The sequence below is a fragment of the Coregonus clupeaformis genome, chromosome 2, assembly GCF_020615455.1.
Source record: "Coregonus clupeaformis isolate EN_2021a chromosome 2, ASM2061545v1, whole genome shotgun sequence".
Taxonomy (NCBI): domain Eukaryota; kingdom Metazoa; phylum Chordata; class Actinopteri; order Salmoniformes; family Salmonidae; genus Coregonus; species Coregonus clupeaformis.
The window spans coordinates 18719560-18747163 of record NC_059193.1 but is presented as its reverse complement, the minus strand read 5'-3'; the positions used below and the strand labels follow the sequence as shown (position 1 = coordinate 18747163).

The 27604-nt window shown below is 44.1% G+C and overlaps 2 protein-coding genes across 3 annotated transcripts; both read right to left on the bottom strand.

The window, feature by feature from the left end:
• Positions 1-759: 759 nt before the first annotated feature.
• sec24b (SEC24 homolog B, COPII coat complex component) lies at positions 760-19265 on the bottom strand. 2 transcript variants are annotated; one of them, XM_041840651.2, is made up of 24 exons: positions 18956-19265; positions 17537-18166; positions 17241-17405; positions 14956-15078; positions 11523-11606; positions 11174-11337; positions 10504-10688; positions 10123-10225; positions 9420-9546; positions 9201-9310; positions 8919-9031; positions 8286-8404; positions 7909-7964; positions 7467-7673; positions 7232-7355; positions 6442-6600; positions 6002-6175; positions 5652-5762; positions 5388-5563; positions 4740-4877; positions 4373-4477; positions 3333-3425; positions 2726-2829; positions 760-1744 (listed from the first exon to the last, which is right to left on the bottom strand). In XM_041840651.2, the coding sequence occupies exons 1-24, from the start codon at positions 19047-19049 to the stop codon at positions 1630-1632; spliced, it is 3579 nt and encodes a 1192-aa protein (XP_041696585.2). In that variant the 5' UTR covers positions 19050-19265; the 3' UTR covers positions 760-1629. The 2 variants fall into 2 exon arrangements, with proteins under 2 accessions (XP_041696585.2, XP_041696595.2); XM_041840661.2 differs by lacking the exon at positions 14956-15078 and having other exon boundaries at positions 18956-19264.
• A 375-nt stretch (positions 19266-19640) lies between these two features.
• LOC121534128 (thiosulfate sulfurtransferase/rhodanese-like domain-containing protein 2) lies at positions 19641-27546 on the bottom strand. The gene is made up of 9 exons (XM_041840611.2): positions 27150-27546; positions 26789-27060; positions 26588-26696; positions 26382-26504; positions 21815-21920; positions 21582-21697; positions 21306-21464; positions 21045-21183; positions 19641-20027 (listed from the first exon to the last, which is right to left on the bottom strand). The coding sequence occupies exons 1-9, from the start codon at positions 27285-27287 to the stop codon at positions 19801-19803; spliced, it is 1389 nt and encodes a 462-aa protein (XP_041696545.1). The 5' UTR covers positions 27288-27546; the 3' UTR covers positions 19641-19800.
• Between the last annotated feature and the right edge of the window lie 58 nt (positions 27547-27604).

Genomic DNA, 27604 nt, shown 5'->3' with positions numbered 1-27604 from the left:
AGTATACATAGCTGGTGAAATAAAGCAGGGAACTTAGTAACAGAAGTGCTTTTTAAAGCATGCAGTGAAGATAAAACTGATTATAGTCATTAGCGAAGTGGTTAATTCAATATGTAAAAGATCTTCTATTCCGATCCTTTTCATCTAGGAAACAGTCCATTCCATTTCCTTTAACCATTGTGGCTTTACTCAGTTGCCTTATATGAACAAAAACTGCAATACGCCTCTAATTTGTCTGTGATCGGCGTCTTAGAGAAATCAGTAGGGAACGTAGATGTTCACTTACCAAAATAAATGCAAAGTTCCTGCCAATCACTTCACCATAGTTGTGTCTCCCAAACCAAAGCAAAAAACAGTTTCTGTCACACGATACACAACTTAATATTCCCTACAAACCATGAAACAAACATTGATGAGCGCCCTCCACTGTAGCTTATACTACAGCAGACACATTCTGCAACACCTGAAGGGAATACTACAAAGCAGGATCAATGAGTTAGCCAGCTAACTTTGATAAACAACCAGAAATAACTAGATTTTCTGGTTCATTATGAAATATAAACTTAGATATGTGTTTTTGGTTATTGAGTCATTAGACCATGCCCATTTCAAGCTTATATTTCTAAAGAATAAAAAGTAATTTCAGAATATTTACGCAAGTTAACTGGCTAACTCATTGATCCTGCTTTCTAGTATACCCCTCCACAAAATATGTGAATGTCCTACTGTTATATGAGGGGAAATAATAATCAAGCGGAATACCGTTTCATTTTATTTAATAAGCTGGTAAATTATAAATTATCGCACATAAAATATTATTTTCAATAGTTACAAAGTGGATAGCAACTTCTGGTAGCGGCTCAAAAAACAAGATGGGGCTAGTTTACAAAGGGTTCAGTTTCATCTGACGACACAGGATTTGAACAGCTGGGAGAGGAGTCGAGGTGCAGGGGCGGGGTATTCAACCACTGTTGACTAGCATCCTGTTAAGCAGAGGGTAGCCAATCACCCGACTACAAGCAGCAAACACAATGGTGACAGAGGTAGCTCCAGAACACACAGTGAAAACAAAGAGGGGGGATGCTGTACTCTTATGTTAATGAGTTTGAAAATATGTGGGAGGAAATGGGAGAAGGATGGGGAGGATGTATAACAATAAAAAAACTAAATGTGGATCATACCACAACATGCGGGGGCGTATCGGAGAAGGGTCAACTTAATCAGATGAGGAAGAAGTAGCATCCTTGGCTTTCCCTTGGGGAGAGATGCTACGTGGAGCTACGACGATAGGAGAAAGGAGAAAGGGAGCGAGCTGGTTGAAGAAGCAGCTTGTTAAGAGCGCACCACTTGATCTGTGAGTCCAACGGCATATTCCTTCACTTCAACTCCGGAAGTCATCTTCACTTTGTCACTCTGATTTATCATTTTCTTTCCGGTCCTTCCACCTGCCTCCCCCGGTCATAGGCTGTGGTTGACCGTGGTTGACCGGAGCACTAGGGTGGGTGGGGTTGGGGTGGTTGTGTTGTCCCCTCTGTGGTAAGTCTGAGGGAACTTCCTGTTTACCATGTGCCACGTTCACTGTTTTTGTTTTTCTACACGAGGCCCAAGGGGCATTCTGCTCTGTGTGTTCTACTTAGACATCTGTTGCTGGATGTGGAGCAGAAACTCGTAGTAGGAGAAGGTTGATTCCGACCGGTCCTCTACCAAGTGCTGGAAAAAGCTGGTCTTAGCTGAAGCATCATCCCTACAGGGAGAAGTAATGAAATGAATAAGCATGTGAAATAAGAATGAGCGCATATAGTCTGAATACATTTACAGTCTATTGAAATTACTTTGATACTCTAAAAGGCCTCTTTGAATTTGTAAAACTTCCATTTGGTATGAAGAATTGTCCTATGGCCCGTAGATATTCATAGCAAACTGATCCTCACAGCAGCCTAATGTCATAGTCCAACAATGCACAAGCATGACGGTAGAACGAACTGAAACCCAAACAACGTTCACTATAGTGGGCCTTAATCGTAGCCATCCATCAATGACCCTCACAGAGGCTGCATGTTTTCCGTTGAACATGCCTTTCTTACCACCAGGGGGGCTCCCGAGTGGCGCAGCGGTCTAAGGCACTGCATCTCAGTGCTTGAGGCGTCACTACAGACCCCCTGGTTCGATTCCAGGCTGTATCACAACCGGCCGTGATTGGGAGTCCCATAGGACGGCGCACAATTGGCCCAGCGTCATCCGGGTTTGGCCGGTGTAGGCCGTCATTGTAAATAAGAATTTGTTCTTAACTGACTTGCCTAGTTAAATAAAGGTAATAAAAATAAAAAACATCAGACATACACTGAGTGTACAAAACATTAAGAACACCTGCTCTTTCCATGACAGACTGACCAGGTGAATCCAGGTGAAAGCTTTGATCCCTTATTTATGTCACTTGTTAAATCCACTTCAAATCAGTGTAGATGAAGGGGAGGAGACAGGTTAAAGAATGAGTGTGTATGTGTGCCATTCAGAGAGTGAATGGGCAAGACAAAATATTTAAGTGCCAGGCACACCGGTTTGAAAAGGGAGGGGGGTGCAACTCAATATTAGGAATGTGTTCCTAATGTTTTGTACACTCACTGTATGTGGTAACTGACGGCTTCCTACATGACACGGACCAAGGCACTCACTTTGCACCAAAAACACAAGCATCAATGGATCAGACCAGGGGCACTTGACTTACGTCACGACGTGAAGTGTTGAGCTGAAGGTTCTCGAGTCCTGCAGCCAGGCGAGGAGTGTGCGCAGTCGTTCCGACAGAGGGGTTTCCAGCTCAGGAATTTGGGTCTGGTATTCATAAGAGACAAAGAAAAAAAGATCCACAGTATTGTTTTTACTACTCAAGACTGTCTACACTGTGTGTGTAAAAAAAAATAACTAAAGAGAACTAGTGGTTGGTTTCAATGCCAGATCTCCACACGTCTGGTGTGTGTGTGGTTTAGTGAAATATGTACGTGTGGTTCGGAATGTGAAGCATGCCTGTGGTTTAGGGATGTGTTGGTCTTTTCCCAAAATATGGAATCAAAAAACACAAACAAAACCTTGACAATTGCTACTCGGCCTGTGTTGTAACACATCCATGTTGTGTGGTATGACATTATTTAGGTAGCCATGGCCATTCGTCAAAAAGGAGAACCAAACAAACAAACTAAAAGTGAATGCCACCCTAGCTGAACTGACTAAGTACAGTACTATTTCATTGTGAAGCACCAGCTGGACACACAACATAGAGTTATACACAGCAATACATATGTCACATTGTGTATAATGAATGTTTGTGCCTGACTAACCATGTTAGGTGGTATTGAAGCATGGTTTGGACAGCCCAGCACGTCCCGAATGAACATCTCATTACAGCATTTCCCAATCCACAAGTAAAACACCTGGAGAAGAGAACAGAAAGGAAGTCAATGTAGTGTACATTTCTACATGGGACAGTAACAAGGGTCCTTGTTAAAATACATGATTCTTTCCATCATTCCCTTCCTTGAGGTAAACACTGATCTACACTGAGTGTGCAAACCATTATGAACATGGAAGTGATGCAGACAATTACATTGATGGAAGTTACAATATATCTGCAATATTAAAGCTGATCTACACCCTAAAAGAGAAAAAAAAAATATATATATATATATATATGAACAGCTGCTCTTTCCATGACATGGACTGACCAGGTGAAAGTTATGATTCTTTATTGATGTCGCTTGTTAAATCCACTTCAAATTAGTGTAGATGAAGGGGAAGAGACAGGTAAAAAAATATATTTTTAAGCCTCGAGACATGAATTGTGTGTGTGCCATTCAGAGGGTGAATGGGCAAGACAAAATATTGAAGTGTCTTTGAACAGGGTATTGTAGTAGGTGCCAGGCGCACAGGTTTGAGTGTGTCAAGAACTGCAACACAGCTGGGTTTTTCATGCTCGACAGTTTCCCGTGTGTATCAAAAATGGTCCACCACCCAAAGGACATCCAGCCAACTTGACAACTGTGGGAAGCATTGGAGTCAACATGAGCCAGCATCCCTGTGGAATGCTTTTCGACACCTTGTAGAGTCCATGCCCCAACGAATTGAGGCTGTTCTGAGGGCAAAAGGGGGTACAACTCAATATTAGGGAAGGTGTTCCTAATGTTTTGTACACTCAGTGTATACGTGACTGAATATGTGAACGCAGAGTTACTACAAATATTGCCTTCACCTATCCAACCTTGTCAGATCTGTTATTATCGTGGAGGAACGGATGAAGGAGTGCATTGCTAAAGTCTTCAAACAGAGACAAGGTTAGTTTTTCAGGGACTTTGGTCATTTGACAGAGCATAGCAGGTCTTACGCTGCCACAGTCCATGAGGAAAGCGCCTTCTCTGGTCAGCTTCTCAGCCGTGAGGTGGAGCAGATGGGGCTGGGGCACTATGCAGTCGTTCAGGTGGAGTGCCCCCTGTGGACAGAAAAGGGTAAAGCAGTATCGTATTAGTATCCTTGTGACCCACCAGGTAAACTAAACCAATGTTTCCAGCTTGGAACCAGTCTAATGCTACAAATACATAAGAAATCAGTCTCGATCCACCACTATGGAATCACTGTATCTAAGAACTGATCCAACAACTGTTTTCACTCATTTGCTATATAGCTCATAACACCTGAGGTCAGTGGAGTGCTGATCTTGGATCAGTTGTTCAAAGCGTTGTGTGATCTCTCACCTGGTCTGACATTGTGTCCAGGCGGTAGAGGTCGGGGTGGACCATGCGCATGATCTGTTGCAGCGGCTGGCTCTTGAACTCACACATGGCGAAGACGCGCTCGTCTAGCTTCGTGCTGGTCCCTGTGCGCAGTGCTTTCTGTTAGGTGGAGAGGAAGATGAGGAGGAAGGGGAAAGAAGAGGAGAAGAGGAGGAGGAGCACAGATTCATGAGAAGGGATAGCATTGACAGCTTGAACCGCTTCTAACTTAACTAGTGAAGGAGACATACAGTACATACAAAAGCTATTCTGGCTAAAGGGGCTGTGCGGCAGGTAGCCTAGCGGTTAAAAGCGTTGGGCCAGCAACCGAAAGGTCACTGGTTCGAATCCCTGAGCCGACTAAGTGAAAAAGCTGTCGATGTGCCCTTGAGCAAGGCACTTAACCCTAATTGCTCCTGTAAGTCGCTCTGGATAAGACTGTCTGCTAAATGACTAAAATGTAAATGTAAAAATTGGTATGTGTAAAGGCCCAGTGTGGGTTTATGGGTAGGAAAGTGTGAGTAGGGGGGTGGGTATATGTACACAAACCCAGGCTGTGTTAATGTGTCCAGTCCTGTCTGCAGGCCATGTGTTTGTTTGTGTTTGTGTGTGTGTAGCGCCCAGACAGACCTGTTTGAGTAGTGCCAGCACGTAGAGGGGGAAGAGACACAGGGCGGCAGGGGCGATGAGACCAGACTGCTGCAGATTAGAGACCGTGTTCTTGTACGCACTCAGGGAGTCCACCACCGCATTCACCAGGGCATCCCGGGCATCCGACAGGCTTGACGATATCGACCGGTCAATGGCTGTTCATAGAAATTCAAATAGAAATATATGAATAAATCAAATCGGGTCCCATGAACAAATGCAGTGTACGTATATATACACACTCACCCATGTTGGCTAGGAGGCAGGTGATGGCCTGAACGTCTGCCCCGGCATATACATCACTCAGCTGGCTGACCACTGGAAGACACAGAGTATGGACCCTGATCCGCCTCTTCCCTAGGAGGATGGAGGGAGGGGGAGAGAAAGAATGAGAGATGAGGGTAAATTCATTCATCTTCGTTAGATTATATTAAAATAACTTTGTACTAGAACTAGGACTAATTATTTATTATTTATTTAAGTAAAAGGTGGAATGACTTCTCTTCATTTCAAGCATTTCAAGAAAATATTTCCACAATAAATGAAATGGTGAGATGGTGTTTAAGAGATGACACTGTGTGTGTGTGTGTGTGTACCTTTGCTGGAGGTGTACAGCAGCGCAGCCTGGAAGCAGGCCAGTGAGGTGTCGGCCAGGCTGTCCTCTATAGACATCTGCACGGCGAAGCCCGAGTCTGGGTTGACGTTGGCCAGGGACAGCAGGTCCGTCGAGCGCACAAAGAAGTTCCCATGGAACGTGTGGATGGACAAGCCTGTCGACCAAGGAGACAGACATACTTAGAAATGATAACCGTTACATATATCTAGAAATTGTCAAGAAATGTATACTGTTTGGTGAGTGACAACAGCACCTTTCAGAAAAAGAAATAAAATTACTTTGACAATACAAAATGAAATATCTATGAGTAGCTTACCCTTGCAAAATCATAACCATTTGAAGACAAAATGAACAAAATAGACCCTAGTCCAGTGTCTAGGGAGGCAGACTACACACTTGTCCAAAACCTTTGAGCCCTACCTTTGGTGCAGCGTATCCTCATGACAGCCTCGAAACCGATCTTCCTGGTGAGGTAGCGCTCCAGATCCTTCTGGAACTTGTCCAGCTGGGCCGGGTTGTGAACATGGTGCAACGAGGGATAGTAGAAGATACTACCCGCTGAGTACTTTGACACACACGCTGGACCGAGGAGAGAGAAATAGGATGCTGTATTTAGACTTAGGTTTACTCTAATGACTGATATATTATATTTTGCCAAATCCATTATCTTTAAGACGGCAGTCTCTTTCTCAACTTTTGTACTGTTTATTTGTATTTATTTTTACCCGAATTTCGTGATATCCAATTGGTAGTTACAGTCTTGTCCCATCGCTGTAACTCCCGTACGGAGAGCCATGCGTCCTTCCGAAACACGACCCTGCCAAGCCGCACTGCTTCTTGACACACTGCTCGCTTAACCCGGAAGCCAGCCGCACCAATGTGTCAGAGGAAACACTGTACAACTGGCGACCGTGTCAGCGTGCCTGAGCCCGGCCCGCCACAGGAGTCGCTAGAGCGTGATGGGACAAGGACATCCCGGCCGGCCAAACCCTCCTCTAACCCGGACGACGCTGGGCCACCTGTGCGTCTCCCTGTCGCGGCCGGCTGCGACACAGCCCGGGATCGAACCCGGATCTGTAGTGACGCCTCAAGCACTGCAGTGCCTTAGACCGCTGCGCCACTCCGGAGCAATCTTTCTCAACTTTTTAACATTTTCCTAAACAGTAACCTGTCTATTATATCATCTAAGGAATGGACGATCACGTCTTACCTATTGAGGCCAGGTCAGAGTACTGGGAGCTGAGGAGGAAGAGGTCCACTCCTATCTGCTGGCCAGAACAGTCCAGGGCCAGCTTCTTGTAGAAGTCTGTGGCTGGGCCCAGGTGTTGGACCCCCTGTCACAACATAACATGCAGAACACACTTCTTAAGACAACTGAACCTTACATTACAGAAGCATATGGTCTGACAGTGTGTATATGTGTGTGTGCGACTCAGCACTCATACCTTGTTGCTGGACCTCTGGTTGGGGTCCTCCCGGGACTGCAGCAGGCCGGCGCCCAGCGTGGGTAGCTGGGTCTGGAACACGGAGACGCGGCCCCCCGTGGAGGACATGAGCTTGTAGGCAGCCTGCAGCGCTGGGCCCAGGGCACTGTGGGTCTCCCTGGTCTGGCTAAACATGCTGGGTAGGGAGGTCAACAGGACCCTCACCAGCTGGGAGGAGGAGGGGGAAGTGAGAGAGATCAGAGGGAGAGAAAGAGAGAGCAGTCAAAATGACTAAAGGTGCACACACACCAGCATCAGAAGAAAACGGACTATCACACTTAAGCAACCACACAGGGTCAAAAACACACAAAGACTCTCACCCTCCAGTCAAGATAACCAGTGTCATCACAGGCTGGTTAACACAAATAGTTCCACACATTCTGAGTCAAATAAAAACCTTTACCGCTCTGCTTTCCTTCAGGTTCACCAGTAGACTGTCGTGGGTTGGAATGAAGATATCTACAAAAACAAAACGAAGACGGAATCATCACAGCTCACATTCAATGTCCTGGGATATTTCACTTGGAGCAATGCCAATATTCACCAGCAGAAGGATAAGTCATTACATCTCTACAGTACACACTATTTCTACCATTAGTGAATAAGTGACATGTCGGTTTGAGGGAGAAAAAAAAAAGAGCTGTTTGGCAAGACAATGACATGTTGGCTAGAGCACAAACCGACTGGCACCCAGGCTGAGGATGTTTAGGTAGTGGACCTGAAGGTGGATGAGGGGAGCTGACTGAAAGAACACACACAGAACACACACAGAACACACACCGTCGATGTCGGAGACTACCAGCATCTGGGGCTGTGAGAGGCTCTCGTGGAGGTTGTAGAACTGGATGGTGCTGTTGAAGGTGATGAAGCCCACTCGGGTGCGCGTGTCCCCGGGCATCCTGAGACACAGAACAGTCCCCCCTGGAGAGTTAGCCGCGGCATATAATAGCACTGTACAACGGAACAGGTCAGGAAATGGCAGAATACCTCTCTGGTTTGAGAGATACCAGATGTGTGTGAGTGTGTTCTGGTGAACTCTTTTCACATCAAAAAGTGGGATTATGGAGTTGAAGTTGACGTGACTGAGATTTTCCAGACATTGGAACCAGCAGTGAACCTTCGTCAGAGCTAGTTTTGAATAGTTACGACAAAGAACAGGATAATTTCCTGGGAAAAACAGGAAGGACAGTCCTGCTAAAGTATTTAATGTTTCTCTTTAATTTTTTCCTGGCAAGAAAGAAAACCGATACATCTTTCTTTACTTTATAGTTCAAGTATATACACTTCAGATGGTTTGCTCCCTGTTGAACTGTTCGATTAAAATCGTATTTGACCAAATCGTATCGTTCACCATGTGTATAAATGGTGACGGACTTAACTACTAAAGCAGAATCCAGGAGCGAAGCTACTCACTTGTCCAGGTTTTCCAGTAAGGTCTGACAGAAGACGTTCAGGTAGCCTGCATCCACCGCGTTGTGAGACACATCCAGCACAAACAGGTACACTGCAGGCTGAGGGGGCCGCAGCTGGGGACAACACCCATACACATACTTTACTCAAAACATTCAACCAGTTCACATCTGCAGACTGACAGTCTGATTTTGGAAATCACAGTATCTGATGGAGACCTGCCCTCTAGAGGATTGAGGGCAAACTGTTTCTGGATGAATGAACACTGATCTAAAAATCACTCACCATGTAATCTGAAGAGGCTATGAACTCCACGGTGGAGTTCTGCACCTCTGGCCTCTTGTGGGGCTCTCCATAGGAGCGGGTCACCGGATTGTACATGAACTCATCAGGAACTGTGAGGGGGAGAATATGTACATTCAAGTAATTTAGCAGATGCTATTTAACATCTATCATTTGGACAGTGCTGCCCTAAGTACACATATTTAATAGAGGGATCCGTACCATCGTTGACCCTAAAGCAGAGGTTGCATTTCCATCTCCTCTGGTCCAGGAAGGAGACAAAGGGGTTAATGTAGGTACGACAGGAGCGACATCTCACTATGGTGTTGGATGTGATCACTGGGAGTTGCTATGGATAGAGAGAAAGAAAGATTCTGTGATGAAGATGACCGTTGATTTGTGGTTTGTTACTCATTAAGTTATTCATGAAAATGTGTTCTACATTTGATCGAACCTGCGTCTGCAATATGCATCTGTAGGAGTGGACTCCTTTCTGTAAAGCCCATATATCAACAGTCTGCTTTTTGTACTTTTAGCACCTTGCACTTGACACTTTCACTGAACCTAAAATCATGGCTTTTTGCACCTCCTCACCCTCCAGCTCATCCTGCCTTGCCTCCTGCTGTTCTGTTTCTGAACTCAGGTCAACAGGGTGTTATTTAGGGGCACTGAACACCACAGTCAATATAAATAACCACTGAAGTGTTTTATTCTAGGATATTCACTCAATTCCACAACAAAACATTTGTGCTATGTTCAATGTAGCGTTTCAATTCAATTGCCCTTCTAAGTTGGTACCTCCCTGAAATGTCAGTTGCTTACACCTATCCAATCCTCTCAGATCTACACCAGTGCATAGGAGTTAGGGGCTAGGGGATGTTTGTGGACAGGGCACAGGTTGTATTAGGGTTGGGTGTCTTCTTACTGCGAGGTCTCTGAAGGGGTGCAGGAGCAGGCCCAGGGGCAGCCGGGCTTTATTCAGCAGGGCCTGGGTCTGGGGGATGTTGTTCAGGGTACACCTGAACGTGCTGTGGAGGGGAGAGAGAAGAGCGTTTAGCACAGCTTTGTCAGGCATGAGCTAATATGTTTCATTGAGTGAGAGGAGACTATGGAGGAACAATGCAGTGTGGAGATAGAGCAGAAGTACGTTTGATATCCACAAGGTTTCCAATTTGTGTTTTGCTTGAGCCTATCAATAAACTTGGGATCGCACTTGTCATTCCTAGTGTTTCGGTTTATGCTGCATATTGTCTGTTAGTGTTGTGTTCAGATACCAGAAAATCCTCAAACTTCCCCTCCCCCTTACTCCGGGCTGCAGTTGGCCTTCTTGAGGTCAGCGTTGAGGTTGGGTTCAGGGGCATCCAGGGGCCGGTGGGGTAGAAGGTTCCTCTCCTGCAGCAGGTTCACGGGCCGCAGCGCCTCCACCTCCAGCTCTGGCACACCGCTCAGCCCCCCCAGGGCCGCAGACAGCTGGCACATGTTAGGGAAGGGCTGCATGGACAAACAGGAGGCAGTTAGTCAAACAGTCACTAGAGATCGGTAGATCATTACCACAAGGGTCAGGTGTGGGGAAGAGATGAACATGATAGAAAGGAACCGATGTCCACAACACTAATATGACCCAGAGAAATGGATTGACATGCAGTGACTTATTAGGCCAACTCCTTTTTGACTTAGTAGGCCAACTCCTTTTTGACTTAGTAGGCCAACTCCTTTTTGACTTAGTAGGCCAACTCCTTTTTGACTTAGTAGGCCAACTCCTTTTTGACTTAGTAGGCCAACTCCTTTTTGACTTAGTAGGCCAACTCCTTTTTGACTTAGTAGGCCAACTCCTTTTTGACTTAGTAGGCCAACTCCTTTTTGACTTAGTAGGCCAACTCCTTTTCATGTATTTCATGAGGGACCATATTAGAATAAGGAATATATCTTCTCTTTTAGTCATACACAACCAGGTGGGTTGTACCAGAACAACTTACCTGTGACAAATGCTGGTAGCAAGTTTGGTTGTACCCGCCGTGGGAGGGAGAGGAGTCTGTCCTGGGGGACGGCCTCTGCTGATAGGCTGGCTGCATGCTGGGGTAACCATAGCCAAAGGGCGGGGCCTGTTTGGTAATATCGGCTGAGGGAGGAATGGAGGACTCTAGAAAAAGAGTGAGAAACATTAGGGTTGATTGTACCAATGGATAACTGCCTGCCCACTTAGTGCAATTGGGGATGTGGTTGAGCGGAGAGAAATGTGGCACTAGAAACGTTCAATTGTGTCAAATGTTTCAAATGTCTCCTCAATGTAGCGCTGGATTTTTAAGAGCTAAGTACAGTATGTACCTGGGTAGCTGCCGCCTTCCAGGGAGTCGTAGCTGTTGGGCACCGGGGACACACTGCCGGTGGTAGTTGAGGAACTATCACCGCCTGAGGGCGGGGGAAAGGAAGACGGGGAGAGAAGGAAGAGATGGAGAGAAGGACGAGGGGGAGAAGGAAAAATATATATTACAACTCACATGCTGGCGGGATAAAAATGACATGAAAGATGGACGTTAGGCGTGTGTAAGCAGGTCAGGAGGAATGTGATGCTGCTGAAATAGGGAAATAGGTGAAGCCATAGACAGGCAGCAGTCATCATCATCATCATCTCTCTAGGCTGTGTACATCCAGCCTTCCCTTCCAGATCTCTGGGAGAAGGCATTTTAAGTCTTGCAACCCACACCCACGCACTGGAAGCAGGTTCTGAACGAGTCGATTAATCCAATTGGGCAAAATGGAGGGCTGTGACACTGAACCAAGATAGCGCTGCCTCATTGGATGAGCTCCAATTATCCCAGGCAGCTAAATCTGCCTGCCACCCCAGTGGATTAAGTGCTCTAGATATTAAAGAACCTGGGCCTGGGGAAACATGTATTATGACTGACAACTGACAAGCCCTCCTCACACATCTGAATTCAGATAATTAGACATATTATAATGATACAAAAAAATCTAAAGAAGTAGGCCTAAACAAAACGATGGCCAAGCAATGGAGAGCGACTGAATGATGAGTGGCCAGCTTTGCAGGGAATAAGAAACCACCCGAGAAGAACTAGGACAAACAAAGAGAAACATCTGTGACAAAAAATGTGTGTGAAAATGACAGAGGGCGTTTAGAGTGCAAGGGCAGAGGGTAAAGAGTTACACACTTTCCCCACTTAAATTAGCCAAGGTGCTAATGAGTGTTAGCTACTAGTGCTGACATGCCGCAGCTCAATACCCTTTTCCCATTGGAGACCAGTGAGCAGCAGAGAGCCTGCTGGCCCGTGGTAACAGGGGACCTGCTATATATAAAAAGCTGTTAACCTCTAGACAATAACACTACCCAAGGGTGGGACGCACCAGCACCCCTGGGACACTCATCAACACCTTGTCATTGAAACACTGCATGTATGCTGATAACAAAATGTGAAATGTAGTATGAATAATATCATTATCAATCAGGATAGCATAACTATGGAAGTGGCTAAGATTTCAGGTTCCAAACAAAGTGTAGGCTATTGACTGGCCCAGATAGGGATCTATCGAAAATTATGTTAAATTACACTACCAGTCAACAGTTTGGATACACCTACTCATTCAAGGGTTTTTCTTAATTTTTTTAAATTTTCTACATTGTATAATAATAGTGAAGACATCAAAACTATGAAATAACACATATGGAATCATGTAGTAACCAAAAATGTGTTAAACAAATCAAAATATGTTATATTTGAGATTCTTCAAAGTAGCCACTCTGCCTTGATGACAGCTTTGCACACTCTTGGCATTCTCACATATGCTGAGCACTTGTTGGCTGCTTTTCCTTCACTCTGTGGTCCAACTCATCCCAAACCATCTCAATTGGGTTGAGGTCGGGTGATTATGGAGGACAGGTAATCTGATGCAGCACTCCATCACTCTCCTTCTTGGTCAAAAAACCCTTACACAGCCTGGAGGTGTGTTTTGGGTCATTGTCCTGTTGAAAAACAAATGATAGTCCCACTAAGTGCAAACCAGATGGGATGGTGTATCGCTGCAGAATGCTGTGGTAGTAATGCTGGTTAAGTGTGCCTTGAATTCTAAATAAATCACTGACAGTGTCACCAGCAAAGCACACCCACATCACCTCCTCCATGCTTCACGGTGGGAACCACACATGCGGAGATCATCCGTTCACCTACTCCGTGTCTCACAAAGACACGGCGGTTGGAACCAAAAATCTCAAATTTGGCCTCATCAGACTAAAGGACAGATTTCCACCAATCTAATGTCCATTGCTCGTTTTTCTTGGCCCAAGCAAGTCTCTTCTTCATATTGGTGTCCTTTAGTAGTGGTTTCTTTGCAGCAATTCGACCATGAAGGCCTGATTCACCCAGTCTCCTCTGAACAGTTGATGTTGAGATATGTCTGTTACTTGAACTCTGTGAAGCATTTACTCTTCCTTTCCTCTGGCGGTCCTCATGAGAGCCAGTTTCATCATAGCGCTTGATGGTTTTTGCGACTGCAGTTGAAGAAACTTTAAAAGTTCTTGAAATGTTCTGGATTGACAGACCTTCATGTCTTAAAGTAATGATGGACTGTCGTTTCTCTTTGCTTATTTGAGCTGTTCTTGCCAGAATATGGACTTGGTCTTTTACCAAATAGGGCTATCTTCTGTATACCACCCGTACCTTGTCACAACACAACTGATTGGCTCAAACGCATTAAATTCCACAAATTAACAAGGCACACCTGTTAATTGAAATGCATTCCAGGTGACTACCTCATGAAGATGGTTGAGAGAATTGCCAAGAGTGTGCAAAGCTGTCATCAAGGCAAAGGGTGGCTACTTTGAAGAATCTCAAATATAAAATATATTTTGATTTGTTTAACACTTTTTTGGTTACTACATGATTCCATATGTGTTATTTCATAGTTTATAGGTCTTCACTATTATTCTACAATGTAGAAAATAGTAAAAATATGAGTAGGTGTGTCCAAACTTTTGACTGGTCCTGTATGTCTGCTCTAAACATTTATTTTGCTTATCTAAATGCAAAACCAATCATGCAAAAATCTATTTTTTTTCAGGAGGATATAATTTTGAAATTCCAATGGGAAGAAATCAGAAGCTTTTTATTCAAACCAGTTGGATCACTGCCTGTAATTGAAATGCAGACAAGACATTCCCAAATGGTTAGTTGGTGAGAGCTGAGAGGAAAACTAAGGACATGAATGGCACAAGAACGAGTGCGTAGCCTGCATGTCAAGAAGACTAACATATTCTAAAACAGCTAATTTACTCTCAAACACTACACCCTACTCACATTTTTTAACTGATGGTTTCGAATTAGGCTTAATAAAGGCTTATCCTAACTTGATCAAGAAGAGGTTAACTGATCAGATGCTTCACACCATTCTGACTGACATGCTTCAGTGATTTTAGTTACAACGAGCTCACATCACTAACATCAAATATTTATTGGGAACACTGATAATGTTGGGAGAAGATATGGCGTAGATGTTGAATGCGTGGAGGCCGTCAGATGGGCAGCAGAGAAAGATGGATCTGCAAGTTGGGGGCAGGCAAGCTGCTAGAGATGGTCAGAGGTGGCTTTGAGACATGAGTATGAATGCAAAGTGCCTGGGGTTGAAAGGAAAGTAAGTGCAGCATGGGTTGATGTGAGGGTCGGGTTCGTTGGGTGGTTATTGGAGTTAGGTTGAGATGATGGGCGGGCGGGTGGGGGAGGGATGGGAATAAAAGCTATAAGCAGACCTGCTTCCTCATCCTCCTCCTCCTCATCAACATCCTCATCGGAACTGGATGACAAGGGGGCAGCGTTGGTAGAGGCGTTGGCAGAGCTAGCTCCACTATTGCCTACATATCCGTAGTGCACGCCTGTAGAGGGGTGGGAGAGGGTACAAAACAGAAGAACCGTCAACTATGTGGAGGGGACGAGGATGGAGCCAGAGGACTGGGAGTCTAAGAAATCTGTGTCTGTGTGGTGAGGATGCTTGCGATTCGCCTGTCAAAACATCACTTCTCACTAGCTTCTACCAAATTGAGACAAAAAAAAGAAAATGGTAGGATTGTAGCTATTGAGAAGAGAAAACAGAGAGCGAGACAGGACAGGAACAAAATTCACTTAGTTAGACTAAGCCTAGAAGAAGTGAGTTTGAATGATGAAATACAGATCCCTTCATCAATCATTTAATGAAGGTCCTCAAGGTGAGGACGGAGAACCACATAAATGTAAAAATGCAGGAACTAGGGCAGGTAAAATTACCGTATAACTGACGGTTATGGATGAAGACCGTCATGAAAATAAAGTAACAGTCATAACTGTAAAAAAAATAAAAATTATATATATATATATATATATATATAGAGTGAGGGAAAAAAGTATTTGATCCCCTGCTGATTTTGTACGTTTGCCCACTGACATAGACATGATCAGTATATAATTTTAATGGTAGGTTTATTTGAACAGTGAGAGACAGAATAACAACAAAAAAATCCATCAAAACGCATGTAAAAAATGTTATAAATTGATTTACATTTTAAATGAGGGAAATAAGTATTTGACCCCTCTGCAAAACATGACTTAGTACTTGGTGGCAAAACCCACCAGGTTGGCCACCAGGTTTGCACACATCTCAGGAGGGATTTTGTCCCACTCCTCTTTGCAGATCTTCTCCAAGTCATTAAGGTTTCGAGCCTGACGTTTGGCAACTCGAACCTTCAGCTCCCTCCACAGATTTTCTATGGGATTAAGGTCTGGAGACTGGCTAGGCCACTCCAGGACCTTAATGTGCTTCTTCTTAAGCCACTCCTTTGTTGCCTTGGCCGTGTGTTTTGGGTCATTGTCATGCTGAAATACCCATCCACGACCCATTTTCAATGCCCTGGCTGAGGGAAGGAGGTTCTCACCCAAGATTTGACGGTACATGGCCCCGTCCATCGTCCCTTTGATGCGGTGAAGTTGTCCTGTCCCCTTAGCAGAAAAACACCCCGAAAGCATAATGTTTCCACCTCCATGTTTGACGGTGGGGATGGTGTTCTTGGGGTCATAGGCAGCATTCCTCCTCCTCCAAACACGGCGAGTTGAGTTGATGCCAAAGAGCTCCATTTTGGTCTCATCTGACCACAACACTTTCACCCAGTTCTCCTCTGAATCATTCAGATGTTCATTGGCAAACTTCAGACGGCCCTGTATATGTGCTTTCTTGAGCAGGGGGACCTTGCGGACGCTGCAGGATTTCAGTCCTTCACAGCGTAGTGTGTTACCATTGTTTTCTTGGTGACTATGGTCGAGGGAGATTGACAGTTATTTTGTGTTTCTTCCATTTGCGAATAATCGCACCAACTGTTGTCACCTTCTCACGAAGCTGCTTGGCGATGGTCTTGTAGCCCATTCCAGCCTTGTGGAGGTCTACAATCTTGTCCCTGACATCCTTGGAGAGCTCCTTGGTCTTGGCCATGGTGGAGAGTTTGGAATCTGATTGATTGATTGCTTCTGTGGACAGGTGTCTTTTATACAGGTAACAAAATGAGATTAGGAGCACTCTCTTTAAGAGTGTGCTCCTAATCTCAGCTCGTTACCTGTATAAAAGACACCTGGGAGCCAGAAATCTTTCTGATTGAGAGGGGGTCAAATACTTATTTCCCTCATAAAAATGCAAATCAATTTATAACATTTTTGACATGCGTTTTTCTGGATTTTTTTGTTGTTATTCTGTCTCTCACTGTTCAAATAAACCTACCATTAAAATTATAGACTGATCATTTCTTTGTCGGTGGGCAAACGTACAAAATCAGCAGGGGATCAAATACTTTTTTCCCTCACTGTATATATATATATAGAAAAAAGATTAAACGGAGACTGTGGTCATTTACCATCATCCAAAATTCCATGACTGTCAAAGCCCTGGCAGGATCCTCTTAAGCAGACATGGGCATGCCTTTGAGGACTTTCAATGCTGATGACCAAATACAGAGCTACGGCAGAGATATGGAGGCTAATTCAAAAGTTTAAAAGCCTCTCTTCTCTCCTCATTTACCTTGCTGATGCCCCGGGGAGGAATGGACTGAAGTAGAAGGGGCTCCTGAAGGTGGTCTGTCTCTGTCAGCACCCCCGGTGTTGTGTGTGACTCCTCCTCCGTAGTGGTCATGTGCCATGGCTGCCTGGTGGCTTTGGTCATAGTGCTGGAGGACTGAGGCTTGGACTGGGGAGAAGACGACAATTAAGGCAGAGGCAAGTATATCAAATATTGTCATCACATAAATTTAAAAGTAAAGGGGACTCAAAATCGATTATGTATGGACAATCACAACAGTGCAGAGGAGTCGACTGTACCTGCATTAACCTGGCCATTGACTGTGGCTGGTTGGCCGGGTGGAGCCATGCTATACCCAGAGGGAACCACTGCAGTAGATGCTAGGTGACTGGTGCCATTTCCTGGGGGACACTGGTGGAGTGGGGCGCCTATCTGGTTGGAAACGGCTCCTGGGCCGGTGGGAGCCTGGGAGGAACACAATGTGCCGTACTGACTGCTTCCCGGCGCAGAGGGGTACGAGATAATGGGGTACAGGGGAGCACCTGGGCAGCTGGGGGTCGTGGGGTACTGCTGCTGTCCATAGTAGGCCCCATGCGGTGCGTAGGGGGTTGGTTGTTGGAATGGAGGTGCATGTTGGGGGTTTGGAGGGGCAGCTGAGGTGGGAAGGGTGGTAGGGGTGCCATAGGGCTGAGGAGGAGGATAGGAGCTTTGGGTTGCTCCGAATGCAGAGGGGGCTACAGTAGGTGCAGCCGTGGGCTGCTGGTGGCTGTTGTGGTGGTAGTAAGCACTGTGGTCATTGTTCATAATGGGAGATTTGTTGGGGGCAGGGGCACAGTGTCCTGAAATGGTTGGGTAGCCCTGCTGTTGAGGCCCGGCGTCATAGTACCCCGTCGAAGGATATGTGGATGGGTAGGTCTGTCCTACTGGACCTGTAGAGAATGACAGTTGAGGTTAGCAAAACCAGGATTAATGTTAGAATAAAAAAGGAGTTTGCAGACAATTTAGATATTGTTGATGCATATTTTTGCCAAGGATTGGTGATCATCAATGTGTAATCTACCATTATCAAAAGTATTACCTACCTACATACTAAATATTCTATAGAAGGGATCAAACATGTCAATGTCAGCTAAGCAGTTACTGACTTATTCAAACCAACAGTAAAATAATTTCGCTAGCTAGCTGCCGGTGTATTGTCCTACCAGTAATGACATATGTCAATACCCTCGCTAGCTAGCCTAAAGGTTCCTCCCCTCAATGGACCCTGGCTGCGTTAGTACAATAAGCAAAGATATATAATTGCTGGCAACATCCATTTGTGAACATAACCAATATTACCACAAATAATACATCAGTGATGTGGTTGTTCAAGATAGCTTGCTAACTAACTAGCTGGTTAGTTGCTTGAATGGATGTTAGGTAACGTTAGCTAGAAAGTTTAGCTTTCTCTTTGACGTTAGCTAGCAAGCTAGCTACAGTAGCTGGCTAACGGTTTGCTAGCTGTTTCTAGCTAACGTTACTGCTAGTTAAACGGACAATTGTCCGTTTTTTAGTAGCTAATACCGTTATAGCTTACGTAAGTTAGTTAGCTAAGCTAATTACAAGACGCAATATGTAGCCAAGCAACACCCATTCACACAGCCACATTAGCTAGCTATTTCAACCACACTGGTACTGGCTAGTTTAGCTAACGGCCGTATCTCCACGGCCTGTTTTACCATTCTGATAGGGGGGTGCTGCTCCACCATTCGGCGTAGAGTTCATGCTGTAACCGACAGGGGTGTTCAGGTTCGTAAAACCCGGCGCAGACATCTCTTGGTCCCACTGTCCTTTATCAACACGAATGCACAGGGTGACAAAGACACATGAAAGGTTGTCACCAAGGCAATATTCCCGTTAGCTAGCTAGGTGTTGGCTGAGGATTTTGTGTGCCCCCTACTCCGATGGCTGTCTAGCAAAGACGATGAGGTTCATCCACTTATGTGAAGCTGCCGTTTCTATGCGACTAAAGCTGGCATAACGGCGCCACCTGTCAGTAGGCAGAAGTGCAAGAGACGGATCGTGTTGAAAAACACAGAGTATTTATCTAGACAAATCAGCACCTATTTTTTTTTTGTTCTAAATATTGAATATAAATGTTTATTTTATTTGTATTGAACAATAAACAAGGTAATTATTCTACAACCCCCCCCCCCAGTGGTGGTTGTCCCACTGGCTATCCTAAATTGAATGCACCAATTTGTAAGTCGCTCTGGATAAGAGCGTCTGCTAAATCACTTAAATGTAAATGATATCACGGACATATGATGCCTCTGATGTCACATGTAATATCTAGTGTGAAATGTTAGTGCATTTTTTACACATGATGATGAGTAATTAAAGGCAAACTCGTAAAATAACAGATCTGTTGAGGAGGATTTATTTAATTAAAATAGGCACAAGCCGATTGTCACCACAATCACATTTGAATCAGGATTGTCCATCTAAAAAACATGATTGGGTAAAGCTCCAGGTAAGGTCTCTGCTTAGCTCTGTTGAACGTTTTAAAACTGTTGATGTCACATCACAATGCATCCTGGGGGATCCTAGGGCGCCCTGCTGTGCACTCGCACTCCTCTCTCTGTGGAGGTGTGGCAGAGGGCTCTTCTCCCTGGCCCTTTGTCTGGCAGATGGGGCAGCAGGCGGTGTGGCCCCCCTGTCTGCAGGCAGAGCAGGAAAGGACCAGCTGGCAGCAGAAGTGGGTGGAGCACAGCTGGTACTGGTCCCACGGAGAACTGCAGTACCTACACTCTGCACACAGAGGAAGGGGAGAGGAATGTTGATGAACAGGGCCCAGTTTCCCAAAAGCATCTTTTGAACCTTCGTAGGAGCATTGTTAAATCTCAGAGCTGTTTCCCAAAACCATCGTTACTAAAGTTGCTCTTGAAAAAGCTTGTTATTTAACGACTGCCTCAGACCACTCATAGAACAGTTAAGTACGTCATTACATGTTTTTTTGCCCTTCCACATCACTTTATACACAGAAGATTTCTGCTAAACACAAAATCAAGATGTTCATCTGTCTTTCTGTGACTGCCAATAACTTCAGAACAAATGTGACCGTGACTACAAATACAAAGTTCCCCATTTCTTTACATAACAAGAGAAGGATATAGAGGCTTCAAATGAAAACCGAGATGACTGTATTAAAATATAAATACAGTCTAGGCTACATAGGCCTATATATTGAATTATATTAAAATCAATTTCATGTTCATTCAATTGGGTTTTATTTAGCCATTTGTGCACTACTGTCTGTGATTTTTGCCTCAATATATTTCATGTGTAATGTGCGCAATGATGTGCCAAATATTGATTTAGTGCATTATTATAGTGTAAGCATTAGAGTTAGCCGGTTCAATTTTTGTAGCCAAAGGTGATGATATCGCTCTAGGAGCTAATCCGTCGTCAGTATTGTGGAATAATTCTAATGTTAAGGTAAGATTGGAAAGGGAGAACGCTGATCCGAGAGCAGTGCTTCCTTTCTTTCGATCCTATCAGTATCGACACATGCCTCAACAAAGCACTTAGCGAACATTCTCTCTGCATGGTGTTTTGGGAAACGCATGTTACATCTTCGGCTGTTGTAGGAAAGATGCATCATTAAAACACTGGTAAGCCTAAATGCTATCGGGAAACTGGGCCCTGGTCTCTCGTTCTAACAGGAATGGTGAACCATATGTTGGTATGCTGGGTTTGCTACTGCTTACATAAAAAAGCATTGTGATGATCGTAAAGTCTTAAGGGCAATTCACAGTTAACACAGACCTGCGATGATGTCACTGTTGGAGGAGATTGCATAGCGCTCGTCAAACACAAACAGTTTGCCGCGATAGAAGCCCTCAGGGAATTGTTGCAGGTACTTATGAATGCCACCTTTCAGCTGATAAACTTCTTTACACACATCCTGGAAGTAGGAAAGAAACATACACACTGTTTGTTTAGGTTGAGCTTTTTGGTTGAATGAAGCGTGTTTGACATGTTTCAATGATATACTGTCACTGTGCAAAACCTGAAAGGTAGGCTTACCTTTGAGCGGAGATAGGCTGAGCCGCGTTCACAGCGAATGCCGCCGGTACAGTACATAAGGACCTTCTTGTCTCGAAAGAGGTCAAGGTTCTGGTCAACGTAATCGGGGAAATAACTGAATTTTCGGATGTTAGGGGCCAAACATTGGCTGAACTGCCCCTGAAAGCAAAAACATATTTAACCTGGCATTATTTTTATTACTCTATATAATAAATAAAAAATATCCATAAAGAAAAAAGTGGGATACAAACATATGCAGTCAAATGCAATACTTACAATTTTACTCTCGTAGAAGTTCCGGCAGTCCAGCAGTATTGTATCATTTATTGAGTCCCCTTTCGACAAAAGAGCCTCCACTTCTTTGTGGAATTCTTCAGGTTCCAAGTGAGTACCTAAGTGGTAAAAAGAGGCTTAACTCGGGGCAATATTCAACCATAACCGCGTACTGGTTCCATTATGTAAAATAGCATATGCAACGCAGACGTACACGAGACACACATTTTGTTTACCTGCTAGTCTGTAGGAGAGGACATCAGGGTCCACTCCCATTGGCACTATTTCCTTGTAGACTCCAACCCTCAGGTCACAAAAACACTCTGCGCCCCCATTGCTGGTCTAAGAAGACACAGAAAGACATGTTGAGCATTGAAAACAGTAGTTCATGGATCACAAGGACAACAAATCCAAATCAAACGTTATGTCACATGTGCCGAATACAACAGGTGCAGACCTTACCGTGAAATGCTTACTTACAAGCCCTTAACTCTTTTTATTTTTCTTAAAACTGCATTGTTGGTTAAGAAAATATTTACTAAATAAACTAAAGTAAAACAAATAAGAGTGTAACAATAACGAGGCTATATACAGGGGGTACTGGTACCGAGTCAATGTGCGGGGGTACAGGTTATTCAAGGTAATTGAGGTAATATGTACATTATATTTTACATTTTAGTCATTTAGCAGACGCTCTTATCCAGAGCGACTTACAGGAGCAATTAGGGTTACGTGCCTTGCTCAAGGGCACATCGACAGATTTTTCACCTAGTCGGCTCAGGGATTAGAACCAGCGACCTTTCGGTTACTGGCACAACGCTCTTAACCACTAAGCTACCTGCCGCCCTACATGTGGGTAAGGGTAAGGTGACTCTGCATAGATAATAAACAGCAAATAGTCTGGGTAGCCATTTGATTAGCTGTTCAGCAGTCTTATGGCTTGGGTGTATAAGCTGTTAAGAAGCCTTTTGGACCAAGACTTGGCGCTCCGGTACCGCTTGCTGTGCGGTAGCAGAGAGAACAGTCTATGACTAGGGTGGCTGGAGTCTTTGGCAATTTTTAGGGCCTTCCTCTGACACTGCCTGGTATAGAGGTCCTGGATGGCAGGAAGCTTGGCCCCAGTGATGTACTGGGCCATACGCACTACCCTCTGTAGCGCCTTGTGGTCGGAGGTCCAGTTGGGCAATTCCAAACCAGTACAGCCCGAAGATATTTTCGGTATCTCAGATTGTTCTAGCAATTTTCACATAGAAACTTCATTGGGAGAAAGAAAGTTTGACATGCTTTTTACAATTGTATCACAAAAAGTTTGAGAAAGTCATGATGAAAGTAGCCATTTAAGGCCCTTTTTAGACCTATACATGCCTCCTGTAAGACCCTATGATCTGTGAAATGTACATGATACAGACAACATCTTGGTGTCATTATACTCCTAACATATCTGTCTAGATTCAGAAATACACATTTTCACATTAATTTATTCAACATTTAATGAAAATATTATTAATAATAATAATAATAACTCAAAAGTACCCTTTTGGATTTCATTCATGTCCATTTCTATGTATAAAATGGGTCAAATATTAAAGTACCAGAGAACCCATTCTGGAAATTTGACGTGTTTGAGGAGTATATTGTTCCAAACAATATGTTTTTAAAAAATAAGGAAAATCAAGAAGGGTACTTTTGAGATATTTATAAATGTTGAATAAATTCAAGTGCACAGGCACCTTGCACTGCTTGGATGGTGGTGTTTCTGTAGCACATGAGTTGCAGTTTGCAAAACAAATGGCCCCTGGATTGATTCTGCCAGGTAGGCATAGGCTTCTTTGTAGCTAGTTAACATTTAATTGAGAAAATGTTTGGGAAAACCTTTCCATCTACAAGAAGACGGTTAGGCCTATCATTAGTGTCGCTATATTTTTCCTGTTCCTTAATTGTTTAAAACTGGACATTTACTTCATATTATGAGGAATGTCTTGCCTTGCTTCAAAGTATACTGAACAAAAATATAAAGGCAACATGCAAAGTGCTGGTCCCATGTTTCATGAGCTGAAATAAAAAATCCCCTACATTTTTCATACGCACAAAAAGCTTATTTCTCTAAAATGTTGTGCACAAATTTGTTTACATCCCTGTTAGTGAGCATTTTACCCTTTGTCAAGAGAATCTATCCACCTGACAGGTGTGGCATATCAAGAAGCTGATTAAACAGCATGATCATTACACAGGTGCACCTTGTGCTAGGGACAATAAAAGGCCACTCTAAAATGTGCAGTTTTGTCACACAACACAATACCACTGATGTCTCAAGTTGAGGGAGCGTGCAATTGGCATGCTAACTGCAGGAATGTCCACCAGAGCTGTTGCCAGAGATTTTAATGTTCATTTCTCTACCATAAGCTGCCTCCAATGTCCGCAGACCACATGTAACCACGCCAGCCCAGGACCTCCACATCAGACTTCTTCACCTGGAGGATCGTCTGAGACCAGCCAGCCAGACAGCTGATGAAACTCAGGAGTATTTCTGTCTGTAATAATGCCCTTTTGTGGGTAAAAACTCATTCTGATTGGCTGGGCCTGGCTCCCCAGTGGACCGGCCTGGCTCCCAAGTGGGTGGGCCTATGCCCAGTCATATTATCAACCCATGATAGTTGTTGCATTATTTTCTACATTTCTAAAGGATATTTCCATCTCCGACCATTTCGAATCCCACCGTACCTTCTCCGCTATGCAATCCGGTTTCCGAGCTGGTCATGGGTGCACCTCAGCCACGCTCAAGGTCCTAAACGATATTATAACTGCGATCGATAATAGACAGTACTGTGCAGCCGTCTTCATCGACCTGGCCAAGGCTTTCAACTGTCAACCACCGCATTCTTATTGGCAGACTAAATAGCCTTGGTTTCTCAAATGACTGCCTCGCCTGGTTCACCAACTACTTCTCAGATAGAGTTCAATGTGTCGAATCGGAGGGCCTGTTGTCTGGACCTATGGCAGTCTCTATGGGGGTGCCACAGGGTTCAATTCTCAGGCCGACTCTTTTCTCTGTGTATATCAATGATGTCGCTCTTGCTGCTGGTGACTCTCAGATCCACCTCTACGCAGATGACACCATTTTGTATACATCTGGCCCTTCATTGGACACTGTGTTAACAAACCTCCAAACAAGCTTCAATGCCATACAACACTCCTTCCGTAGCCTCCAACTGCTCTTAAAAACACTAGTAAAACTAAATGCATGCTCTTCAATCGAACACTGCTGGCACCCGCCCACCCGACTAGAATCACTACTCTCATTGGGTCTGACCTAGAGTATGTGGACAACTACAAATACCTAGGTGTCTGGTTAGACTGTAAACTCTCCTTCCACTCAAATTAAGCATCTCCAATCCAAAGTTAAATCTAGAATCGGCTTCCTATTTCGCAACAAAGCCTCCTTCACTCATGCTGCCAAACATGCCCTCGTAAAACTGACTATCCTACCGATCCTTGACTTCGGCGATGTCATTTACAAAATAGCCTCCAACACTCTACTCAGAAAATTTGATGTAGTCTATCACAGTGCCATCTGTTTTGTCACCAAAGCCCCATATACTACCCACCACTGTGACCTGTACGCTCTTGTTGGCTGGTCCTCACTACATATTCGTCGCCAAACCCACTGGCTCCAGGCCATCTATAAAATCACTGCTAGGCAAATCCCCGCCTTATCTTAGCTCATTGGTCACCATAGCAACACCCATCCGTAGTCTGCGCTCCAGCAGGTATAGCTCACTGGTCATCCCCAAAGCCAACACCTCCTTTGGCCGCCATTCCTTCCAGTTCTCTCCTGCCAATGACTGGAACGAACTGCAAAAATCTCTGAAGCTGGAGACTTATCTCCCTCACTAACTTTAAGCATCAGTTGTCAGAGCACCTTACCGATCACTGCACCTGTACACAGCCCATCTGAAATTAGCCCACCCAACTACCTCATCCCCATATTGTTATTTATTTTGCTCACTTGCACCCCAGTATCTCTATTTGCACATCATCTCATTCCAGTGTTAATACTAAATTGTAATTATTTTGCACTATGGCCTATTTATTGCCTTACCTCCATACCTTGCTACATTTGCACACACTGTATATATATTTTCTGTTGTATTTTTGACTTTATGTTTTGTTTACCCCATATGTAACTCTGTGTTGTTGTTTTTCCAATCGCACTGCGTTGCTTTATCTTGGCCAGGTCGCAGTTGTAAATGAGAACTTGTTCTCAACTGGCTTACCTGGTTAAATAAAGGTGAAGTAAATAAAAAATTTAAAAAAAATCTCTGTCCATGAAACCGCTCACATGTGCAGAGTGCATTTTAGTACTGTGTTAACCCACAAATTGCATTATAGAACATGTGCGCATAGGCCTACCACTGTGTGCACATTGCTGCACCTTAAATATTAAGAAATAATAGTTCAACATTTTAAGCTAAACATTCTGATCGGTTCAATCAGCCTTATTAATTGATACAGCGTATACCTCCACTACACTACTTTGATACGCATCGTGGGGATTAAGAAGTGAGTTTACGCAATGCCCCATTATAAAACAAGTGGGTATACGGTGTATACCTGCGTATACCCTCCACTACACACTGGTAAAATGACACCAAGATGTCTGTATCACGTACGGCTCACGGATCATAAGGTCTTACAGGAGGCATGTATAGGTCTAAAAAGGGCCTAAAATGGCCACTTTCATCATGATTTTCTCATAAATTTGGGCAATTCCACTTGCCCTAAACTGAAGCCTCTCTGTTTTACCTTAAAGTCTTCTTTTTCCATTATCTTGAAGATGGGATGGGAGCACATTGCCTTGATGTACAAGTCAGTCGCCACTTTTGTGCCTCCAACTGTTCCATTGATCCCCTCTGTTGCCACCCTCACCTGCAGAAATAGTATGATAACTGAATGTAAAAATATATATCATCACCATCTGTTTATAAGACAAGATTCTGTCATTCTGTTACCTTGCCAGTTAACTGGAGTTTTTCACAAAGGGCCTTTTGCCAAGCACAGATGAGCTGTGGATCTGCCAGATGACAGTAGCAGTAGTGCAGAAGAACCTCGCCTGGGCCACTTTACAGATGACAAGAAACAGAGCATGAGAAGGTATTAATTTCATAGAATACTAAACAGTCCAATGTAATAACTCCCATGAATTCCCATACTTGTGAAGCTGGTCACCAGTGATGTGACTGGTGTCAGGTATCCAGGAGGAAATGTCCACTGGCTCTTTCTCTGTTGATTGTTGTTGTGAAGTGGCTTCTTTCTCAATCTGGCTCAGTAAAACCTCAAATGTGGACTGGGTAAGCTGGTGAATGTCAGTGTCATGAGTCCTTGCCACATGTTTGTGGATGGAAGAAAGTTCCTTGAAGGTCTGGTCACAGCAATTCCAAACTGTTGTTGAAGCTCTTTTGGATGCCACAAATGTACCAAACGTCTGCAAGATTAGAGATATGTCTCCATTATGACATACAATAGTCAGCACTTTAGCAAGCCAATAAAATAAACTTCGTTTGTTACACTCACCCTCCTCTTACAGAATGAGTAGTACTTTCGTAGAGTTGCAGAAAGGTGGTGTTTTTCTTGTTTAAAATCATGTGGGGCAAGGGCGTCAACATCTATGTTAATTAACTCATTGCAAGCCATACCATCGGTTGTCATCATGTCCCCTCTTCTTTCTGTGGCTAGACCTTTTCTAGAGTGATATTTGCTAAATTGATAATAATGATAATGTTACCTAGCCTATTTACAACAATTGAAGCTAGCCCCCTGCTTTGTTTTAATTATGTCAGCTATTAAAACATTAAACGAAACAAAACAAACAAATAACTTTAAAACCCCATTTTATCATAACACCAACAAATATGTAGCTGAAAAGTAACACTAGCTAGCTAACTTACGTTAGGACACACCGGTGATGAGAAACACGGAACCAAACACAGGAAATACGGAAGACAAATAAAGTACACAACTAAGTACTT